This window comes from Amblyraja radiata, chromosome 25 (genome assembly GCF_010909765.2).
Source record: "Amblyraja radiata isolate CabotCenter1 chromosome 25, sAmbRad1.1.pri, whole genome shotgun sequence".
In the NCBI taxonomy this organism is placed as follows: domain Eukaryota; kingdom Metazoa; phylum Chordata; class Chondrichthyes; order Rajiformes; family Rajidae; genus Amblyraja; species Amblyraja radiata.
This window is the reverse complement of record NC_045980.1, coordinates 20,984,481-21,005,953: the sequence shown is the minus strand read 5'-3', so window position 1 is coordinate 21,005,953 and position 21,473 is coordinate 20,984,481. Positions and strand designations below refer to the sequence as shown.

Sequence of the window (21,473 nt, the reverse complement as noted above, 5' to 3'; positions counted from 1 at the left end):
AAATTCTCCCCCCAAAAAAAGTGCTCTTTGTTAGTTTGGGCAGTGGCTGAGGCCTTCGGGAAGTGAGTGAACACTGAGTTTTGTGGAACCCTTGTGAAGTGTTTCATTATAAACCAATTAGTAGTTTAAGTGGAGCCTGAACGTGGAACTCCATGCAGAGCTCTTTGTTTACTTGTTGCTGCCAAAGGATAATTGTTTCTAGAACTGGGAGCCCATATTTATGCAGGGAAGACGTCTCATGTACACTGGATGATGACTGATGTTATTAGGTGTACGTCTGATGCTGGGAATATGTGGGACACTGCAGTATGGGTCCCTACCCGATCTGCCTGGTCCTATGTCACCTGGACTAGGCGCTGAAGCTGGTTACTCTGGGTTGCTTCAGTTTTGGAATGCATAGCCCTGCATAAAACCTACTCTGTGGCAATCCCATTTCTCAGCTAACATATTACGTTTCATTCCAAATATTCCATCAGCCAAAAGATGTTTTGCTTGGAATATGTAATCAGTAGCATAAACACCATTTTTAACAAGTCCCCTCTGTTTGAAGAAGGGTCTCGACACCCAAGCACCAACCATACCTTCTCTCCAGCGATGCTGCCTGGCCCGCTGAGTTATTCCAGCACTTTGTGTCTGTCAACTAGTATCTGCAGTTTCTTCCTGCACATTTTAACCAGTCGTCCCAGGTTGGAATGGTTTGAGAATTTGAATTCATTTCAACGAAAAAAAATTGGAAAGGGAGAATTAATATCACTAGCGATGAATATTGAAAAATAATTTAACTGGATCATTAATACCTTTTACTTGCAGCAATCAATTGGCCACACAAGAGACGGCAGATGTGGGTATCTTGAGCAAAAAGCAAAGTGCCGGGGGATCTCAGCAGGTCAGGCAGCATCTGTGGGAAATGCTGTAAGAAACGGGCAATGTTTTGGGTCGGGACCCTTTCTCTCGGTAGTCTCGATACAAAGCGTAGTCTGTCCATTTCCTTCACAGATGCTGCCTGACTGATTTGGGTTTCCTCCAGCACTTTGCTTTCTGAGCAGTCATTTGGCTTATTTCTCACGCCCCCTAACACATTCGCCACACAGACATAGAAACATAGAAACATAGAAGTTAGGTGCAGGAGTAGGCCATTCAGCCCTTCGAGCCTGCACCGCCATTCAATATGATCATGGCTGATCATCCAATTCAGTATCCCGTACCTGCCTTCTCTCCATACCCCCTGATCCCTTTAGCCACAAGGGCCACATCTAACTCCCTCTTAAATATAGCCAATGAACTGGCCTCAACTACCTTCTGTGGCAGAGAATTCCAGAGATTCACCACTCTCTGTGTGAAATGCAGATGCCACTTGCCTCTTTGTGGTCTGACCGGCTCTCAGTCAATCTTCTCTCCCTCACCCTTTCATTCTCTCCCTTGCCTTCTATCGCAATACCTCCCATGCCATCCATGCCATTCTTCACCATACCTCTCAGCTTCTCAGCTAATCCATCAAACCACTGGTGAAACGGGGAAGTGCGCTTCTTTAAGCTGTTTTTAAATTCCTCAGCACCACTTTATTTTCCCGTTCTTGTTGTATTTTAACAGCGAGGGTTGTGTGAAAATCTCTTATTACTTCCAACCAGTACAGCCCCTGAAAATATTCCATCCAAAACTCACCCGTTCTCGGCTTTGTTAACTATTAGTCAACGATGACCTTTCCTATGAATTTGACACTGATCAAATGGACAACATCCCGAATTGCAACCAGCCTGCCGTGGGGTAGGTTGGTCGGCACGGACGAGTTGGGCCAAAGGGCCTGTTTCCATGCTGTATGTCTCTGACTTTATGTTCGGTTTATAACTGAAGGCTGCCTCCTCTGACTGAGCCAGAGTCAAATCGTGTGCTGCATGCTCTTGACAATATAATTTATGATTCCGGCACCCTGACTTGTAGTAATACTCCATGTGAATTCCTCTCTCTCTCTCTCTCTCTCTCTGTCTTCATGTAGGCATATTAAAATTTCATGAATGCTATTTGGGCGATGGCCTGGCTGACAACAACAATGATTTTAATGAAACCAGTAGCCTCAACCTGCAGACATCCAGCTTCTCCACTCTCGAGCAGTACGTGACCAATGTCCGAGAAGCTCTCGGCATTGATTCCTACTACACCAGGTAAAGTTTGCATTTCTTTGAAGGCTTTTTATTGATTTTGATACCCTCGTCCTGTTTAAAATGTCATTCCTGATTTGCTTCTTGCGGAGACAGAATGAGGATTATAGACAGATGCAACATGCTTTATTACAGCCCGCCACGGTGTTTAAGATCATTAAAATTAGTGAATGACAGGCCTTGCAGATACAACTGTAATGAGTTGTATCACTGGCAACCTTACAGTCTCCGCCGTGTTACAGTTTGATTTTCTTTTTCATGAAGCATTAAATATTAAAATGCAATAAAAGCACATGAACGGCAGAGAGAGAATAAAATATTTTTCATCCAACGCTGCACTTTAATTCCACATGGACACAAGTGCTGCTTCTCCTCCTGGGAGCTTGCACATTGATTTAATAAGGTTATTTTAATTAAATCAGGTAAATTGGAATCAACCTTTGGATGATGGCAATAAACCCACACGGTTTGTAGTTTTTTTTTTGCAGGTGGATAAATCGAATTGTGAATACAATCCTTAGAACACAAAAATATTGTAAAATTCGATCATTATGGTGTGAGACATCTTGAAGTATATGTGTGTGATACCCCAAGATGAATTAGTCCTGTATGTGATGTTGCTATTGTTTTATAAATTAAAGATGACCGGCAAAATGTAGAAGGTGAGGAAATTCATAAGTTCGAGGAGCAGAATTAGGCCATTCGGCCCATCAAGTCTACACCGCCATTCAATCATGGCTGATCTATCATTCCCTCTGAACCCCATTCTCCTGCCTTCTCCCCATAACCCCTGACACCCGCACTAATCAAGAATCTGTCCATCTCCACTTTCAAAATCATCCATTGACTTGGCCTCCACAGCCACAGGTAGGTTTTGTTTCCTCTGAAATAATAGCTCGCAAGGAATATATACATACTACAGAAAACAGAAAAACTTATGGATGAAGGAAGAAAGCATTAGCCATTGATATAATTGGCAGAGTGGTATACCTTTGTTTGGAACCTTTTCCACTTTGATTGCATATTAGTAAAGAAGCTAAAAGCAAATCAGGCCCAAAACGTTGTCTATCCATTCCCTCCACAGACATTGCCCGACCTGCTGAGTTCCTCCAGCCCTTCGTGTTTTGCTCAAGATCCCAGCAACTGCAGTTTCTCGTGTATGCAGCAAATCAGACGCTGCATGTGTTGGTGTTTTATAAATGCTTTGTTCCAACCCTTGCATGCTACCCTTGTAGTTCTCAGGCACTGGAGACTGGACGCGTATTTGTTGTCGTTTTCTACCATTTATTTGTCTTTATCTATGAGGGGTATAGGTAGAGTGAATGCACACAGACTTTTTCCCCCCAGGATAGATCAAGAGCTGGAGGGCAGAGGCTTAAGGTGAGACGGGAGACATTTAATTCCAATCTCAGGGGCAACATTTTCATCCAGAGGGTGTTATATATCTGGAACGAGCTGTCAGAGGAAGTGGTTGAAGCAGGTACAATGGCAACATTGATAAGACCTATCGTGGATTGGATAGGTCCAGAGGGATATGGGTAAAACACAGGCAAATGGCACTAGCTAAGATCATGTTCAGCATTGACATGTTGGGCCAAAGGGCCTGTTTCCATGCTGTCTGACTCTGTGATGTGAGGGTGTTACCTTGTTTTCATCTCAAAGATAGACACAAAAAAAAGGGTCTCGACCCGATGTCACCTATTCCTTTTCTCCAGAGATGCTGTCCGTCTGGCTGAGTTACTCCAGCCTTTCGTGACTATTTTTGGTTTAAACCAGCACCTGCCGTTCCTTCCTACACACTTGTTTTCATCTCTGTGGGCCCATTAAAGCCACCACTCAGCGTGAACCTGGGCTGTGAGTGCTGGTTGGATCGGTTACTGTATTGTACATCATAGCTTAGTTGCAACATTACCCTCTGGTGGAGCTGACTTTTTGTTTAACTGTATTCACTGCCCAGCAGAATCCAGAATGATTCTGTATCTCCAGTCCTAGGTACTGAAACATTTGCAGTGCTTCAACGGCAAATCTGGCCTCGTCCACAATCAGGGAAATGCTTGAGTCCACAATTTTCTGCACCATTTCATTGCTACACCATTTCATCTTATCCCAGCAAACCAAGCTGACTTCATGTGAAACAAAATGCAGTGTGATGCATCATACTAACCGAGACTGCGAAATGTCACCACCTGGCCCAGAGCCGTGCCTTTAGCTGCGTGTTTTTGGCTGGGAGCTTTGCAGTGAGACCTTTGGAACAAGACAAGTGTTAGTGTGTGCGTGGCTGCAGGGTGGTGAACAGTGGGGTGGGGTGGAGATGGGGACTGCAGTGAACAGCATGCATTGAATGCAGAACGCTGCGCTCTCATTCCTTCCCAAGTATCAATCCCGTGCCAGAACCACCAACAAAAGTTCAAAGAAATAAATTATGCACCCGCATGGGACCTAGCCTAATCATGTATGCCTATGTTGCTAGCTGTGAGTGTCCAGAGACTAATACAAAAAAAATGACATGATTCTGCTGTGTTTCAATGCGTGTTTCAATATTAAATCCACTTTCGAACTGACCACACACTTAATGGGATTGGAGCACATTACAAGGATTTATTGGTATGGATTGCTGGTGTCTTGGGAAGATGAAAAGCTTGGTTCAGAGCATAAGGAACGGTGTTGATCATCACTTCGTATCTAAATTGCACATCTGTTTTTAATTTTGTGTTTTTTTAAAAATTGACACTATTGGTCTGTTTCGAAAGAAATCAAATTGCATTTATGGGCTTAATTGTTTAGCATTCACAGTTGCATTCGGTTAGATCTGAAAATAAGCAGCAGGAGTGCAGCGGGTAGAGCTGCTGCCTCACTGCCCAAGAGACCCGGGTACGATCCCAACATCAGGTGCTGTCAGTGTGGAGTTTGCATGTTCTCTCTGTGACCGGGTGGGCTTCTTCTTTGTACCCCGGTTTCCTCCCACATCCCAAAGACGTGTGGGTTTGTAGGTGAATTGGCCCTCTGTAAATACCGTACCCCCCCCCCCCCCCCGTGTGTAGAAAGTGGATGTGAAAGTGGGATAGCATAGAACTAGTGTGAATGGGTGATCGATGGTCTCAAGTGGGCCGAAGGGCCTGTTTCCTTGCCGTATCTTTAAACTAAACACATAACAGAGTCTGTAATATAATATTACAGATAATTGCAAACCCGAGTTTAAAAATTAATTGCATTGCATTGCATGTGGTGGCAAATTTTTACTCGTGAAAAGTCTAGCTTTGATTTAGGATAATTCTTTGCTCTGTTTAGCCCTACCAGTGGTAATGTTTTCCTTGCATGCATCCTGTCTAACTGGTTTATCACTCTAACACTTCAATTAAATCACCCTTCAACCTTTTCAACTCTGCTGGATACAAACCAAATGGAATGTAATGTGTCTTCATGATTTAATCTTTTAAGCCCTGTTATAATTCTGGTGAATCCGTGCTGTACCGTTCTTCAGTCCAGTGGATCCTCACTGAGGTCGTGCTTTCAACTGAATGCAGCTGAAGTGTCTCAGCCATGCTCTGTACAACTGAACAATAATTTCCTACCCTTCATATTCCAACCCCCGCGAGGTGTCGGCCAATATTCCATTAACCTTTTTGATGGCTTTTTAAGCCTGTGCATCAGCCTTTAATGATGTGTGTACCTGGACACACAAATCTATTAGCTGCTCTGTAGTCTTGCTCCCTGGCCATTAAGGGTTCTGGTGAATGCTCGGCGCTCGAGATTGTCCAGCTCTGATGGAAGCTGAGCGCGGGTTAATTAATGCTAAGTACTCCCCAAATGAACGGCGTTGTGGAAGCAGGGTATTCTCTGGGTGAGAGGCTGCCGGAGAATGCACGCTCCTTGGATATTTGGAGCAGGCTTTTGCGACTCACAATCCTACAACCAGAGAGTGACAAACCATGTCGCTTTCTCAATAGCTTGAGATCTGACATGTTCAGGAATAAATGAGAGCGTTCATTGGTGTAGAAAGCTTCCATACTTGACATATGTGCAAAATAGTCAGCGCGTGTCAAACTTCCATTACTTAAATGATAGGAGCAGATAGGTTCATAACTCATGATCCTAAGGCAGGAGGGGAAATCGGAGAGTCTCGAATGGATCCTGGATACTGACCTGAATTACGAGGAGAGCTGTGCGTGGGTTAAATTGCCGTTTCTTGTTCCCACTTTCCTTTTTCTATTAGGAAGGCAATGGCATCTCTGATGATATTGTTGCACAGGTGTCAGATGATGGACTGCTCACCACTGCAGGAACCATAAACCACATAATGCACAGCGCATCTATCTGACAGCTGAGGTGGAGATTTAGATGGCTCATCCCGTTGAAACTATCAACGTTTATTGCTTTATATCCTCAAGTCAATTAGACATGAATTGCTATTGTTCGGAGAGGGCTACAGATTAGCAAGTGATTTCACATAATCGACTTTGTGCGGAGTCAGTGAGAAAATGCCCCACATTGTACAGAGCGGTTTTGGGGTCCAAGACTGTAACTCCCTAAATGTGGCAGCACAAGTGGATAGAGCGGTAGAGAAAGCATGCTTGCCTTCATTGACCGGGGCATTGAGTACAAGAGTCAGGAAATCATGGTTGCAGATTTATGGGACTTGGAGTATTGCGTACAGTTCTGGTCGCCCCAATACAGGAAGAATGTGGAGGCTTTGGGAATGGCGCAGAGTGATGCCGGGATTACAGGATATTTGCTACAAGCAGAGGATGGACAGACTTGGATTGTTTTCTCTGGAATGCCGTAGGTTGAGGGGAGACCTGATAGAAGCAGATTTAAAAAAACGAGGAGAGTTGATAGGATACCTTTTTCCTCGAATGGAAATATTGAATACTGGAAGGCACAGCTTTAAGGTGAGAGGGGCAACGTTTAAAGGAGTTGTGCTGGGCAAGATTTTTTTCGCAGTGGGGGGTGAGTGCTTGGAACATGCTGCTGGCAGTGGTGTTGGTTGAGGCAGATATGCTAGCGACGTTTAAATGACTTTGGACAGGCATAGGGATATGGAGGGATGTGGATTATGTGCAGGCAGATACGAGTTGGTCTTGGCATTATGTTCGGCACAGACATTGTTGGCCAAAGGGCCTGTTCTGGTGCTGTACGGTTCTATGTTCTATCATCTATTGTGCTGACTGGCTGTGAGCAGTTTGTGGCTCTGTCTAATTCCCTTGCGTGTGTTAAATGACAGAATACTGAGGTGCTGGAGTTGCCAGTGTATTGGACTGTATACAGATTCCAGTGTATTGGACCATATGCCCCCCTCCTACAATTTCCCATTGCACCCAGTAGCGGAGAACTAATGTTCTCCAGGGAGGATGTGAACGTTTGCATCTGGTTCTCAGCTTTGTCTCCTTGACAACTGCCGGCTGAACAGTGATGCTAGATTGTCCTCCCTGTCACGGTGGCACAGTGGTAGGGTTGCTGCCTTATATCGCCAGAGACCCAGGTTTTATTCTGACTACGGGTGCTGCCAGTACAGAGTGTGTACATTCTCCCTGTGACCGCGTGGGTTTTCTCCGGGTTCTCCAGTTTCTTCCCGCACTCCAAAGACGTAAAGGTTTGTCGGTTAATTGGCTCCGGTAAAATTGTAAATGATCCCTCGTGTGTAGGATAGTGCTAGGGCACAGGGTGATCACTGGTGGTGTGGAATCATTGGGCCAAAGGGCCTGTTACTGCGCTCTAACTCAAAATTTTAAAATCGGGTGGAGCAAATGCAACTAAGTGTTTGACTTACTTTTCTGTTGTTAATTTTTGTTAGTATCTCCATGTGTTTTAATGATCTTATTAATTCTTTCTCATTTTAAAAATATTATTTTAATTACATAAATTTAGTTTAGTTTGGAGATACAGCACGGAAACAGGCCCCTCGGTCCACTGAGCCCGCGCCGACCATTGATCCCCGCACGCTAACACTATCCCACACACACACTTTACAATTTTGCCACGTCAATTAACATACAAACCTGTACATCTTTAGAGTGTGGGAGGAAACCGGAGCTCCCGGAGAAAAGCCATGCATGTCACGGGGTGAAGGTCCAAACTGCATACAAAGTACAGAATGCCAAGAGCTTTGTGATAACTGGCAGCTCTGTCATGTTTATAGATATCACTCAAATGAAGGCTCTTTGTGTTGTACATTACTGATGCTTAATAAATATACATGAATCCTAGGCTGGAAAATACCGCTGTGCAGTGTGCCGGGACAACAGATTTCTTCTCGCTTTAGCTGTAGAATCGCTTTCCTGTACTGCCCGTCTCACTTACGGTGCCCCAAGCGCCACTCCTCCTCTTCTACACCGCCACCTCATCCCAATCCCAATCCCCAAAATGCGTCAATTGAGCAGCTGTATTTGTGTTGCATGAAGTACTTGTCTTTGTAAAAATCCACTGGAGACACAAGAGACTGGAGATGCTGGAATCTTGCGCACAGCACAAAGTGCTGGCGTAACCCAGTGGATCAGGCGGCATCTGTGGAGGGAATAGACAGACGATGTTTTGTGTCGGGATCCTTCCTCTCGTAGATTGGCCCGCTACAGGAAGGATGTCATTCTATCCGAAAGCGCGTAGAGCAGATTCACCAGGATGTAAGGTGCAGGAAGGAACTGCAGATGCTGGTTTAAATCGAAGGTAGGCACAAAATGCCGGAGTAACTCAGCGGGCCAGGCAGCATCTCTGGAGAGAAGGAATGGGCAACATTTCGGGTCGAGTCCCTTCCGTGTTCTGTGTCTACCAGGATGTTACCTGGGCTTGCGGGCTTGAGGTACGGAGAGCTTGGATAGGCTGGGACTTCTGTACTTTTTAGTTATTGTTTTAGAAATAGAATGGTCACAAAATCAAAACAGATGAGGGGAAGTATATTGATAGGAAAAAGTTGTTGATAAATGTAGCTTATTTGTAATTGATATATGTACTGGCACCTTTACATCCACAACATAAGCACTGACCATTGGTAATTCTTACACTGGAGGGTAAAAGACAGCGACAAGAATCGAACCTTTGGCAGGTGAGAGTAAGGTAAGGGTTTGTGATTGGGGAAACAAATCTTGGTTTGGTCAACAAAAGACGCCGATTCATGAATGGCGCTGTAATCACGTTTTGCTGTATTATTTAACACAGTGGGAAAGGTCTGACAGCATTCACTATCCACAGATTGCGTGCCGCACCACTGGTCTAATACTACTGAACCCATGATCTACACTTAGCGTTAGAGCCGCACAGTGGCACAGCTGGTAGAGCCGCTGCCTCACAGCGCCAGAGACCCGGGTTCGATCCTGACCTCGGCTGCTGTCTGTGTGGAGTTTGCATGTTCTCCCTGTGACTGTGTGGTTACGTCTGTGTGCTCCGGTTTCCTCTCACATCCCAAAACTGCGTGGGTTTGTACAAGAACGGAACTCGCTATCAAAACATGGAGGGGACAGGGCCACAATTTTTTGGCGGCCACGCGTGCATGCGCACACTCAAACACGCGCGCGAGGCTTCGGAGGCTCAATCCAGCGCTAAATGCAGCTCAACTGCCTGTTTCACCGGGTTAACTAACAGCCCTGCCTGGACTGACGGGATACCAGCGCTGCTTCTCCGCGCTGGCCATATTTCCCGCTAGCCCAGGCAGGTTAACCTGGCGGGGATGTCGCCCACCTCTCAAAACATGGGGGGGACGTGTCCCCTCTGGCCCCCCGGGTTTTCCGCCCCTGGGTTTGTAGGTTAAATTGCCCCTAGTGGGTGACAAAATGGGATAGCGTAGAACTAGCGTGAACGGTTGATCGATAGTCGGCGCGGACTCGGTGGGCCGAAGGGCTTGTTTCCATGCTGTATCTCTGAACTAAACTTACAGTCAGAGGGGAGGAAGGAGTAATTGATTTAAAAATAGTGGAAATAGAAGTTCACTGGACCTTGTGTCTGCACTTCACAGAACCTCACTTGAAAGCAGATTACTTTTATTGGCTCTGAAGATTCCTTTGATTTAATGGTCTCTCCTGTCTTATGCACACATGTGGTATCCAAGAAGTTATAGTCTGCCATGCATGAGAATTCTTCAAAGGGCACTTCCACGCACATTAATCAAAGTGGTTGAATTTCAAAATAACGATCACTCTAATCCTCTGGTATTAAAGGATAATTCTTTTGTCTGTTCAAAGATGTGAGAGCATTTATAATCTTTATGCAACTACAGCTGAAGTTTCACCATTAAAATGTGTCTTTAGTGAACCTTTGTTGATTCATCTCCATCTCCTTACTCTCAGTAAAAGATTTAAAGTTCAGGCTGGTGCGGCTTTTCCCTTCTGATCCAGCCTTGGAAAAGGGGCAGGCATCTTGCAAAGATGCAATTGTCTTGTGTGTATTGACATATGCAGAATGACTGCGCGGTGAAACATAATCTCCATAGTGCCTCGTCCAAATTGTTGGTGAGCTCAGCTGTTTGGGCTAGAGGCCATCATAGCAGGATCTAGTTGTATTCTCATTTGATATTTATACATGCACACTTACCAGTTGGAACATTGCACAGTGATTAGGATTCAAAATTAGGTCTAATTCCCACTGTCCCCTCTAGTTTATGGACAGTGAGTCTGAATGCTGCTGAAATCATTTAACCCATTGAAGTCCTGCACCTTTATCAGGTCTGAAGAAGGGTCTCAGCCCGAAACATCACCCATACATTCTCTCCAGAGATGCTGCCTTTCCTGCTAAGTTACTCCAGCATTTTGTGTCTATCTCTGGTGTAAACCAGCATCTGCAGTTCCTACATCTATTTAAGGTTTCTCCGATTTAGCAGTATGTTGTGTGAAGTGCAAGTCAATGAGGAGATAGAGTTTAATCCGAGCAAATGTGTGGTGTTGCACTTTGGGAGGTCGAACATAAGGGGAAAATGTGCAATTAATTGCAAGACTCTTAACATCATTGATGTACAGAGGGATCTCTGGGTTTAAGTCGATAAAGTGGCAACACAGGTAACTAAAGAGATAACGAAGGCATATAATAATAATAATAATAATAACTTTATTTATAAAGCACTTTAAACAACTGCAGTTGCCACAAAGTGCTGTACATGAGAACTCATGGATTGCTTGCTTCATCAGTCAGGACTTTGAGTATAAGAGTCAGGAAGTCATGATGCAGCATTCTAGAACCTTGGTTAAGCTGCATTTGGAGTATTGTGTGCAGTTCTGGTCACCCTATTTCAGGAATGTATGTGGAGAAAGGGTGCAGAGGAGGTTTCCCGGAATTAGCTGTAGGGACCAGTTGGATAGACTCGGATTGTTTTCTATAGAACACCAGAAGGTGCAGAAAGACCTGATAGAGGTATTTAAATCATGAGGGAAATGAATAGGGTCAGCAGTCAAAACCTTTTTCCCAGGATGAAAGTAAAGGTGTACAGGGCAATTCTTTACACAGAGGGTGGTGAACACCTGGAACTTGCTGTCAGAGTTGGTGTGGGAGGCAGTTATGATAGAGGCATTTAAGAGACTTTTGGATAGGTATATCAATACGCAGGGAATGGAGGAATATAGATTGTGTGCAGGCAGGTAAGAGTTGGTCTTGGCATCATGTTGGACACAGATATTGTGCGCCGAAAGGCTTGTTCCAGTGCTATTTTCTATGAAGTATCACTGTATTAACAATAGTAATATTCATCTTATCTCTCCATTCAACATGGAAATAAAGGTGCACTTTCCCTGCAAGCTGTGTCGTTATTTATGGGCTATGTGGATCAGCACAGACATTGTGGGCTGAAGAGCCTGTTCTTGTGCTGTACTGTTCTACATTCTTTGTTTGATGAATAAAAATTAAATAGTTCTTCAGTCTTGATTTAACAATGTATCTAGAGAGCTTTTGATACAACCTCTAAAACATCTTCACCTCAGAAATCCCCTCTTGCTGTTTTTTGGGCTTGAAGTGACCTGACAGATGGAGTGTAGCTCCAACCAAGAGGCTGGAGGTTGGCGCAGAGTTGGACTGTCACGGTTATTGAGCAAGTTAGCAATGCACATCTCGCCTTCACAGGCAGCTGCTCATGAGATCAATGTTAGGCCACTTGCCCGATGCAGTGTGATTGCAGCCAGCAGCGGTTCCCCAGCACGCTCTGGAGATGGGAACAATACCCCTCCTCTGAAACGTTTAATGTTGAGACCTGAATAGCTAGCATCCATCCAGGACAGCAGATGAGGCCAGACTTGGGGTACGTGTTGGGTTTTGGCCACCTTGCGGCCGGAGGGATGTCAGTAAGCTGGAATGAGTGCAGAGAAAATTTACGATAACGTTGCCTGGACTCGAGGGACGAAGCTATAGAGAGAGGTTGGCAGGCTACGACTTTACCGAATAGTGACAGGCCTGGATAGAGTGGATGTGGAGAGGATGTATCCACTAGTGGGAGAGCCCAGGACCAGAGTTCATAGGCTCAGAATTAAAGGATGTTTCTTTAGGAAGGAGATGAGGAGGAATTTCTATAGTCAGAGGGTGTTGAATCTGTGGAATTAATTCCTACAGAAGGCTGCTACAGAAGTCAATGGATATTTTTAAGGCAGAGATAGATTCTTGATTAGTTCGGGTATCAGAGATTATAGGGAGAATAACGGAGAATGGGATTTACAGGGAAATCAGCCATGATTGAATGGTGGAGGAGACTTGATGGGCCGAATGGCCTAATTCTGCTCCTATCGCTTATGAACGTTATTTCGCAGATCTTATAGAGTTGTATAAAATCATGCGAGCTTTCAATAAATAAGGTGAACGCACAGATTATTTCTCCCAGAGTAGGCGAAGAAAGAATTTGAGGGGATTTCGTTTTCGGAAAGAGGAGGAGAACTTCTTCAAAGGAAGAAGGGTCTCGACCCGAAACGTCGCTTACTCCTTTTCTCCATAGATGCTGCCTCACCCGCTGAGTTTCTCCAGCATTTTTTGTCTACTAAAGAATTTGAGGGCATTGGTTTAAGGTGAGAGGGGAAAGGTTTAATAGGAACACGCGGGGCAACATTTTCAAGGTAGTAGGTGTATGGAATGAGTTGCCAGATTAAGTAGTTGAGGCAGGTACAGTAACAACATTTTAAAAACATTTGGACAGGAACATGCATAGGAGAGGTTTGGAGTGATATGGTTCAGACACTGGCAAATGGGATTAGTTTAGATGGGGCATCCTGGTCGGCATGGATGAGTTGGGCCTCTGCATTCCTGGGAATAAAGTCCCAGCCTACCCAATCTCTCCTATGGCTGAGACCCTCAAATCCTGGCAACATCTCATAAATCTTCTCTGCAGTCTTGCAGCTTAACAACGTCCTTCTTGCAGGTAGGCAAAAGTGCTGGGGAAACTCAGTGGGTGCGGCAACATCTATGGAGCGAAGGAAATTCCCGAAACGTTGCCTATTTCCTTCGCTCCATAGATGCTGCCGCACCCGCTGAGTTTCTCCAGCACTTTTGTCTGCCTTCGATTTTCCAGCATCTGCAGTTCCTTCTTAAACACAACATCCTTCTTGTAGCAGGGTGACCAAAACTGAACACAATACCCGGTTCTAATGTTACAGCTGGAACATTACGTCCCAACTTTTACACTCAGTTTTCTGACTAATGAAGGCCAGTGTCCCTAAAGCCTCCTTCACCACCTGTCTACCTGCAATGCCACTCTCACTGGGCACCTGTACTTTTAGATCCGTCTGCTCTGCAGCATTCCCCACTGTGAAGGTTCTACCCTGATTTGATTTACAAAAGTGCAAAACCTGGTAGTTAACAATGTTCAGTTGTTGTAAGTTCTGCAAGTTTATTGTTATTTTATGGTTATGAATATATTGTTTATTTGATTATTATATTTATCTGTGTATTACTGCATTTGTGGGCCTGTTAATCTGCAGTAATTCCATTCCTCCACTATTGGTACATATAACAGTTAAACACTCTTAGAAACATAGAAACATAGAAAATAGGTGCAGGAGTAGGCCATTCGGCCCTTCGAGCCTGCACCGCCATTCAATATGATCATGGCTGATCATCCAACTCAGTATCCTGTACCTGCCTTCTCTCCATACCGCCTGATCCCTTTAGCCACAAGGGCCACATTTAACTCCCTCTTAAATATAGCCAATGAACTGGCCTCAACTACCTTCTGTTGCAGAGAATTCCAGAAATTCACCACTCTCTGTGTGAAAAATGTTTTTCTCATCTCGGTCCTAAAAGATTTCCCCCTTATCCTTAAACTGTGACCCCTTGTTCTGGAACTGTGACCCCTTGTTCTGGACACTCTCGGAACACATCCTTACTTCTTCAGTCTGTCCGAGTCTGGAGGAGGGTCTCGACCCTAAACGTCACCCATTTCTTCTCTCCAGAGATACTGCCTGACCCGCTGAGGGAAACTCCAGCATTTTGTGTCTATCTTCGCTGTGAACCAGCATCTGCAGTGCCTTCCTACACTTACTTCCTCAGTTGGTAACCAACCCTCTAAGCTGTGGCAAGGCTCGCTGCATGCTCTACTGCTCCAGCAAGCTTTCCAGAGGGCACCACATCAGACAGATAAAGAACAGTGTTCTCTCTATTTTGTTCCAGCTTTGTGCTTTAGTCCTGTACCAACACTGTCATCGTTCAGTTTCCCAGAAGGCAGCCTCTAATTTCGCTGAAGAAAGTTCCTAATTTAGTTCTAAATTAAGGGTGGTTTTGTACAAATGCCTATTAATGCTCATGATGAAGGTTGGGATGGCCTGAAACACATTTCAGTTTGGATGCTTTCTGGTAGATTTGTGCCAGTCTTACTTGGAGTTTTATTCCCCACCAGATGAGGATCTTATCTATTTGATCTGATGCAGTGAACCTTTCAAACTACTGTAAAATAATGACTTAAAAGCAGAATGTGCATGCAGTTTCTCAAGATGGGCTGCAGATAGACCAATAACATAACTGTCTATCATTTGACAAATTGCCAAATCTTGCAGCTGTATATAATCTTCGCCAGGCAGATGTGGGTTGTAGGATTGAGAAACCTCCAGGGTTCAGGTACAGGAGATGTTATACAGGCTTAAGGCATATTATATGTAATAAGTGTGAGTTATACCAAATCTGGAACTACTTAGTGCCGATGGAATGTGGAAATCCATGTAACATTCTGCTGCCTGTTTCCTAACCTGCACCAAGATTTGCTCACCCGTTGAGTCTGTGCCTGCTAACCCACAGGAAGGTCCTGACCAGAAAAGTCACCTATACATGTCCTCCAGAGATACCACCAGCCCTGCTGAGTTACTCCAGCATTTTTTGGGGCTTTTTTTTGGTACACCACGTTAACTCCTGTTTTAGTAGTGCCTTTGTAGTTAAAGCCTTTTCCATGTTTACAAATCGCTTTCTGACCTAGCTCCTTCCTAACTCTAATTTCCTCTTGCCCTGCAATCCTCTGAGATATCCATGCTCCTCCAAATCTGTGGCCCAGCACCAATTCTAGTTGTCCCATCACTGATGAATAACAATGCCCCAGGATAGACACAAAATGCTGGAGTAACTCGGCCTGACAGGCAGCATCTCTGGAGAGTAGGAATGCATGACGTGCCCTTTGATCTCTCGTTTTCACACCTTAGCCTTCCATATCTCTTGTTTCCCTCTCCTCTCACTCAGTCTGAAGAAGGGTCTCGACCCAAAATGTCACCCATTTCCTCTCTCCAGAGATGCTGCCAGTTCCGCTGAGTTGCTCCAGCATTTTGTGTCTATCTTCATTGTAAACCAACATCTTCAGTTCCTTCCTAAACAATGCCCCAGGGACTGGTATTCTAGATGTCCCGTCACTGATGAACACCAATAAACACCTCACTTGTTCATTTGCATCCTTTGGAATATGTAGAAACAATCCCTTTCAGTATTTTTCTGCTACTGTGATAACTTCCTACATGGTTCAATGTCAAATTATGTTTGATAATCTTTCGAGGGAAATGCTTTGAGGCATTTTATTATGCAAAGGCTGTGAAATAAAAGCAATACATAAAATTGGAATGCATATTGATGTTCTATCAAATGCTCTCCTCAGACAGGGTTACACCCATAGGCTTGTATATGTATGTGTGAGTTACAGCCTAATGGTTTGAACATTAAAAAACGGTATGAACATTAAAAAAAGTACTGGAGTAACTTAGAATCTCAGGCAGCAACTCTGGGGAACATCAATAGGTGACATTTTGAGTCGGGGGCCCTTCTTCAGAATTATATTAGAAATTGAATTCTCTAATTTTAGGTAACCAACCTACAAATGCCCCTCCATTCCTGACCCCCCACCTTCACCCTCTCTTCCCTGTGCACTTGGATTCACACCCATTTCCCCCTTTCCCCCCCCCAACCCCCCCCCCCCCATCCCCTTCCACCTTCATTCATTCCTCTGGCTTCACAATTGCTGTAGCAACAATGGGCGGCACAGCGGTAGACTTGCTGCCTTACAGTGCTTGCAGCACCGCAGACCCAGGTTCGTTCCCGTCTACTGGTGCTGTCTGTACGTAGTTTGTACGTTCTCCCCGTGACCGCGTGGGTTTTCTGCGAAATGTTCAGTTTCCCCCCCCCCCCCCCACACTCCAAAGACGTACAGGTATGTTGGTAAATTGGCTTAGTAAATGTCAAAAGTGTCCCAAGTGCATGTAGGATAATGTTAGCATGCGGGGATCACTGGGCGCAACGGACTCTGTGGGCCGAATGGCCTGTTTCCGCGCTGTATCTCTAAACTAAACTAAACTAAACCAAAATGATAAGAAAAAAAGCTCAATGTAATCTCAGCTGTTGAATTTAATTTCCACAATGGGATGAGAATAATATTTGCTTGCAAAAGTGCAAAGATTAATATCTCAATCCTTAAGGAATTGTACAAATGGTGCATCTTAACTCTGTTTGACACCTAACACCGAAGCCACAAAGATCAACCATTACTGAAAGACAGAGATTCTTCCTGTGTTATTAAATCTGATTATATCATAAAATAAAGACCATATATCAAATTCTGGTTATTTCTTATTCATAGGGGCAGAGGAGATAATTTAGTTTGCATAGTTTCAATCTTTTATTTTATAGAAATTTTAATTGAATTCTTCCAATACGGTCAGCTGTGAGTTGAAGCTTTCCTGATCACTTGGATTTGGGGCGTTAGATAAAAATGATCATCAAGAGACACGTTCTAATGGGTTTATTCTAATGTTTTCACTGAGTTTCATTAATTTTCATTGTTCCAAATTGAATTTTACAATATTGCTTCCCAAAATTGATAAAGCACTGAGCTCATTATCTGTGTTTTGTCACTTTATTCTAATTTGGTTGATTTAACATGACATCTGCAGTGGCCACAATCAGTATGATCAATTGGTTGTGACTAATACTCTCACATTAGTTAATAACTTGGAAAATTCATTTTCTCTGTTTTTCGCAAATGCAAGCTTAAGGGAATGGGATTATTCTACTCGAATGTGTTCATAAAGAGATGTTCCACTGGCCCTCATTCGTACTCAATAACACAAACCCTCGGGGCTCTCAAAACATTCCAGAGAAGATCCACAAAGTTAATCACTTTTAATGGAAAAATAATGAGGGAAGAATTGAAAAACCTGGGCTTGATCCTCTTTAATAAAAAAATAATAATCTTGAACAAACGTTTTGAGGTGCAGGAGATTTTTAGTGGTGTAGAAATTTACAATCCTGAACAACATTTTGAGTTCAGTCATAATTCCACATCAAGAAGATGTGTACAAACAGTGAAGTAAATTCAGGGCTAATGTCAAAGAGTATTTCCTCTCACAGAGATGAATTAATATCATCACCTGCATCAAAAGCTCACACCTACACATCTCTCATCTTGTGCCAGCTTTATAAGCTTCACTGTGTGTCCAAAATCCTCTAAAACACCAACCCCCTGGTTCTTCAGTCAGTTCCCCCACAACCTTCCCTGACTCCCTTATTCCCGACCTCACCTCTTCCTCAAATCTCTCCTTGGATTGTCTACAAAGCAAAGACTCTGAATGCAAAAGACTGGAATGATCGAAGTGGACGTTAGCAACTGTGAATGTATCTGTGCAGATAAGCCAAATGGGCAAGATGGCCGTCCCTAACAGGACACCACCCGTGTGACATTAAAATAATTCTGCACAGGATGTTACATCTCCTTTCTGGGCATATATAATTGAATTGAATTGAATTGAATCCTTATATAATAACCATTTGTAGACTGAAGCATACCCATAGCCGTTTATTTTCTTTTGATGGTCAAGTGAGGAAAGCCAGTTAGAATATTGGAACTTTTTTAAATCCTTGACTTCAACAGGAAGAGTTGAGAGTCAAGAGTCAATTGTCATATCTACCAGCAATGAAGTTCTAACACACTGCAGCTTAACAGGCCTCAATAACACACAGATAAATATACAATAGATTACAGTGGTCTACCTGGTGGTATTTGGGGAGTATGTTCCTCCTGTATTTCCCATTGAACCAGCATGAATCATTTGGTAGAAACAAGGAACTGCAGATGCTGTTTAGTTTGGTTTAGTGATTTACAAAAAAGTTGTTTAGTGGTTTACAAAAAAGACACAAAGTGCTGGAGTAATTCAGCATCTGTGGAGAATATGGATAGGTGACGTATTGGGTCTGGAGACTAACCCTCTGGTCCTACTGTGAAGGTAGATTGATGGGGATAGCAGGATATCAGGTTGCAGAATGCACGAGTACAATTCTACTAGTGATAATGGTCCACAGCGTCTGACATGCTGACGTTTGAGACGCCAGGTCTGTTCTGAGCGGATCTCACTCAGCGTGATGGTAAACGGATTGGACAAAGTGTAGATGTGCATCAGTAGAGCAGTGATATTGAGCATCTTTACCTGTTGCATTTCTGTAGTTGCGTCTGAGAAGAGCTTTGTGACACCATAATGCTCCTGTCAGCTAATGGCGACCACTCTGAACATTTTTATTGTTGCTCTTCCCAGTGCCTGCTCCTTTCAAAATGTGAATTTGATCTTTATTTATGTTTGTGTAACAGTTTGCTGAATTCTGTCCATGTAATGGAGAAATTGCAGCTGTTCTTTGCGACAGTTATTGGCTAACATACACACACAAGTACACACGCATGCACACACACACATACATAATACACATATCATTACAAGAGCAGAACTGTCACCAGGGAACACAAATAAATAAATAAACACAGGCAGATGATCTCATGCTTTCGTGGCCTTTAATAACAAACCCAACAAACGAAGGCAAAAACAGAATTGGTAGATGAGTTAAAATTCATCATGGCTTTGTTACAAATTTTTAATGTTGATGTCAGCAAATAAGGAAATATTTTGCCGGCTGATCAAAAGCCTCGCTTAAAAAATCGGTATATTTTCAGAATGATCTGAAAGGAATAATGAATATTGGAGATAGACACAAAAAGCTGGAGTAACTCAGCAGGACAGGCAGCATCTCCAGAGAGAAGGAAAGGGTGACATTTCGGGTTGAGACCTTCTTCAGACTCACTTTTCGGGTCGAGATCCTTCTTCAGAATATGGGAGAGGTTTAGGGGAGAGATTGTGGGATTTGGGGATTTGACAGCAGAAGGTGTGGACGCTGGAGTTAAATTCAGGAGGCCAGGAACACGGAAACTTGGACTGTTGTTGGTGAGAGAAAAATTCCTGTTATCTATACAATTGGGGCAGCGCAGTGACATGGAGCTGCTGCCTCACGTCGCCAGAACTACGAGCTCCATCCTGACCTTGGGTGCAGTCTGCCCGTGTGGAGTTTGCACGTTCTCCCGCGTGGGTTTCCACTGGGTGCTCCCGTTTCCTCCCACATCCCAACGACTTGTGGATTTGTAGGCTAACTGACCTCTGTAAATTGCCTGAGTGTATAGTGAGTTGATGAGAAAGTGGGATAACATTGAACTCGTAGGAACGGGTGATCGATGGTCGGCATGGGGCCGATTGGCCAAAGGGCCTGTTTCCATGCTGTATCGCTAAACTAAACTGGTTGAAAGTAGTAATAAGAAATTTTTAAAGGGATATTGTCAGAGCAGGTGTGAGTTATTGAGCACAGGGGTAATGGGGCGGTGGTGTTGTTGTATTTGGGGACAGCGTGGGGAGAACATGGGACGACCCTTGTTTATGGAGAATGGATTGTGGTACAGCAGCGTGGATGGTATGAAATAGTCAAGGGTGAGGCATGTAAAGGGTTCTTTCAGCAGCTGAGGTGTTGTACAGGCAATTAGGAGGCCTGGTCAAAATGGGAATAATTAGTCCAAATAAGGGCAGGGTTAGGTCAGATTTGGAATTGATTAATGAAGATTGAGTTGTAAGCAGTCTGACTCAGTTTTAGATTGTTGTGCGGGAAATGGATGGGGTCTCCGCCAGAGAATTGAGTTTGTCACATGGATCTGTTACATTCTTCCCAATAGTTTAAGTTTGTTTAGTTTAGAGATACAGCGCGCAAAAACAGGCCCTTTGACCCACCGCGTCCGCGCCGACCAGTGATCCCTGCACATTAACACTATCCTAGACACTAGGAATAATTTAAACATACACCAAGCCAATTAACCTACAAACCTGTACGTCTTTGGAGTGTGGGAGGAAACTGAAGATCTCGGAGGAACGCGGTCACGGGGAGAACGTACAAACTCCGTATATAGACAGCACCTGTAGTCGGGATCGAACCCAGGACTCTGGCTCTGCAAGCGCTGTAAGGCAGCAACTCTACCGCTGAGCCACCGCACCGCCCTTATTTAGGGATTAATACAATGGAGTGTGGATACCATAATAAATACATTGGCATAGAAATAAGCGTTGCAAATATTTCATTATCATGACCATCTCATATGTGGGACAGTGTTTAACTATTAAGCTAAGAGGAGACTCTGTGGGATGGAGCGCTGCATGGACAAGCTTGTATCATCTAGCAGCATGGTCAGTGAGCCAGGCTTCACCAGGCAATGTGGCCTTCCTCACAGCTCACAGTTTCATCCGATCAGCAAACTTCATACAATCTGCCTTTGAAAGCATCACATTGGCACAACTGAATGTTGTTTTTCTGACCTGTCAAAACTGAGTTCCTCAAGGTACATTTGTGTTTCTAATCTATTTATTTATTTGGAGGAACTTTCTGTTCATCCCGTCTGACAACTGAGAGATAGTAAGGGTGTCAAAAGAGGTGATGAATGATGTTGCCAGTCACTGGGGTGTACATTGAAGTGAAGGCAGTGGTCATCAGCGCTCTGTAACCTTGCAACAAGAAGGCAGCAATTCTTCTACATAGCAGCTCTCAGAAATAGATTTATTTATGCACATAAATCCTTTTGTTCGGACAGGTTCACTGTTTTGTGCAGGA

At 44.0% G+C, this 21,473-nt stretch overlaps 1 protein-coding gene across 4 annotated transcripts in view; it reads left to right on the top strand.

Moving 5' to 3' along the window:
• Window positions 1-21,473, top strand: part of ttc28 (tetratricopeptide repeat domain 28) — a 530,600-nt gene that overhangs the window by 414,740 nt on the left and 94,387 nt on the right. For all 4 annotated transcript variants that reach the window (XM_033043376.1, XM_033043375.1, XM_033043374.1 and 1 more), the window contains exon 12: window positions 1,994-2,159. In XM_033043376.1, coding sequence (XP_032899267.1) covers window positions 1,994-2,159 — 166 coding nt within the window. The remainder of the gene's footprint in view (window positions 1-1,993; window positions 2,160-21,473) is intronic.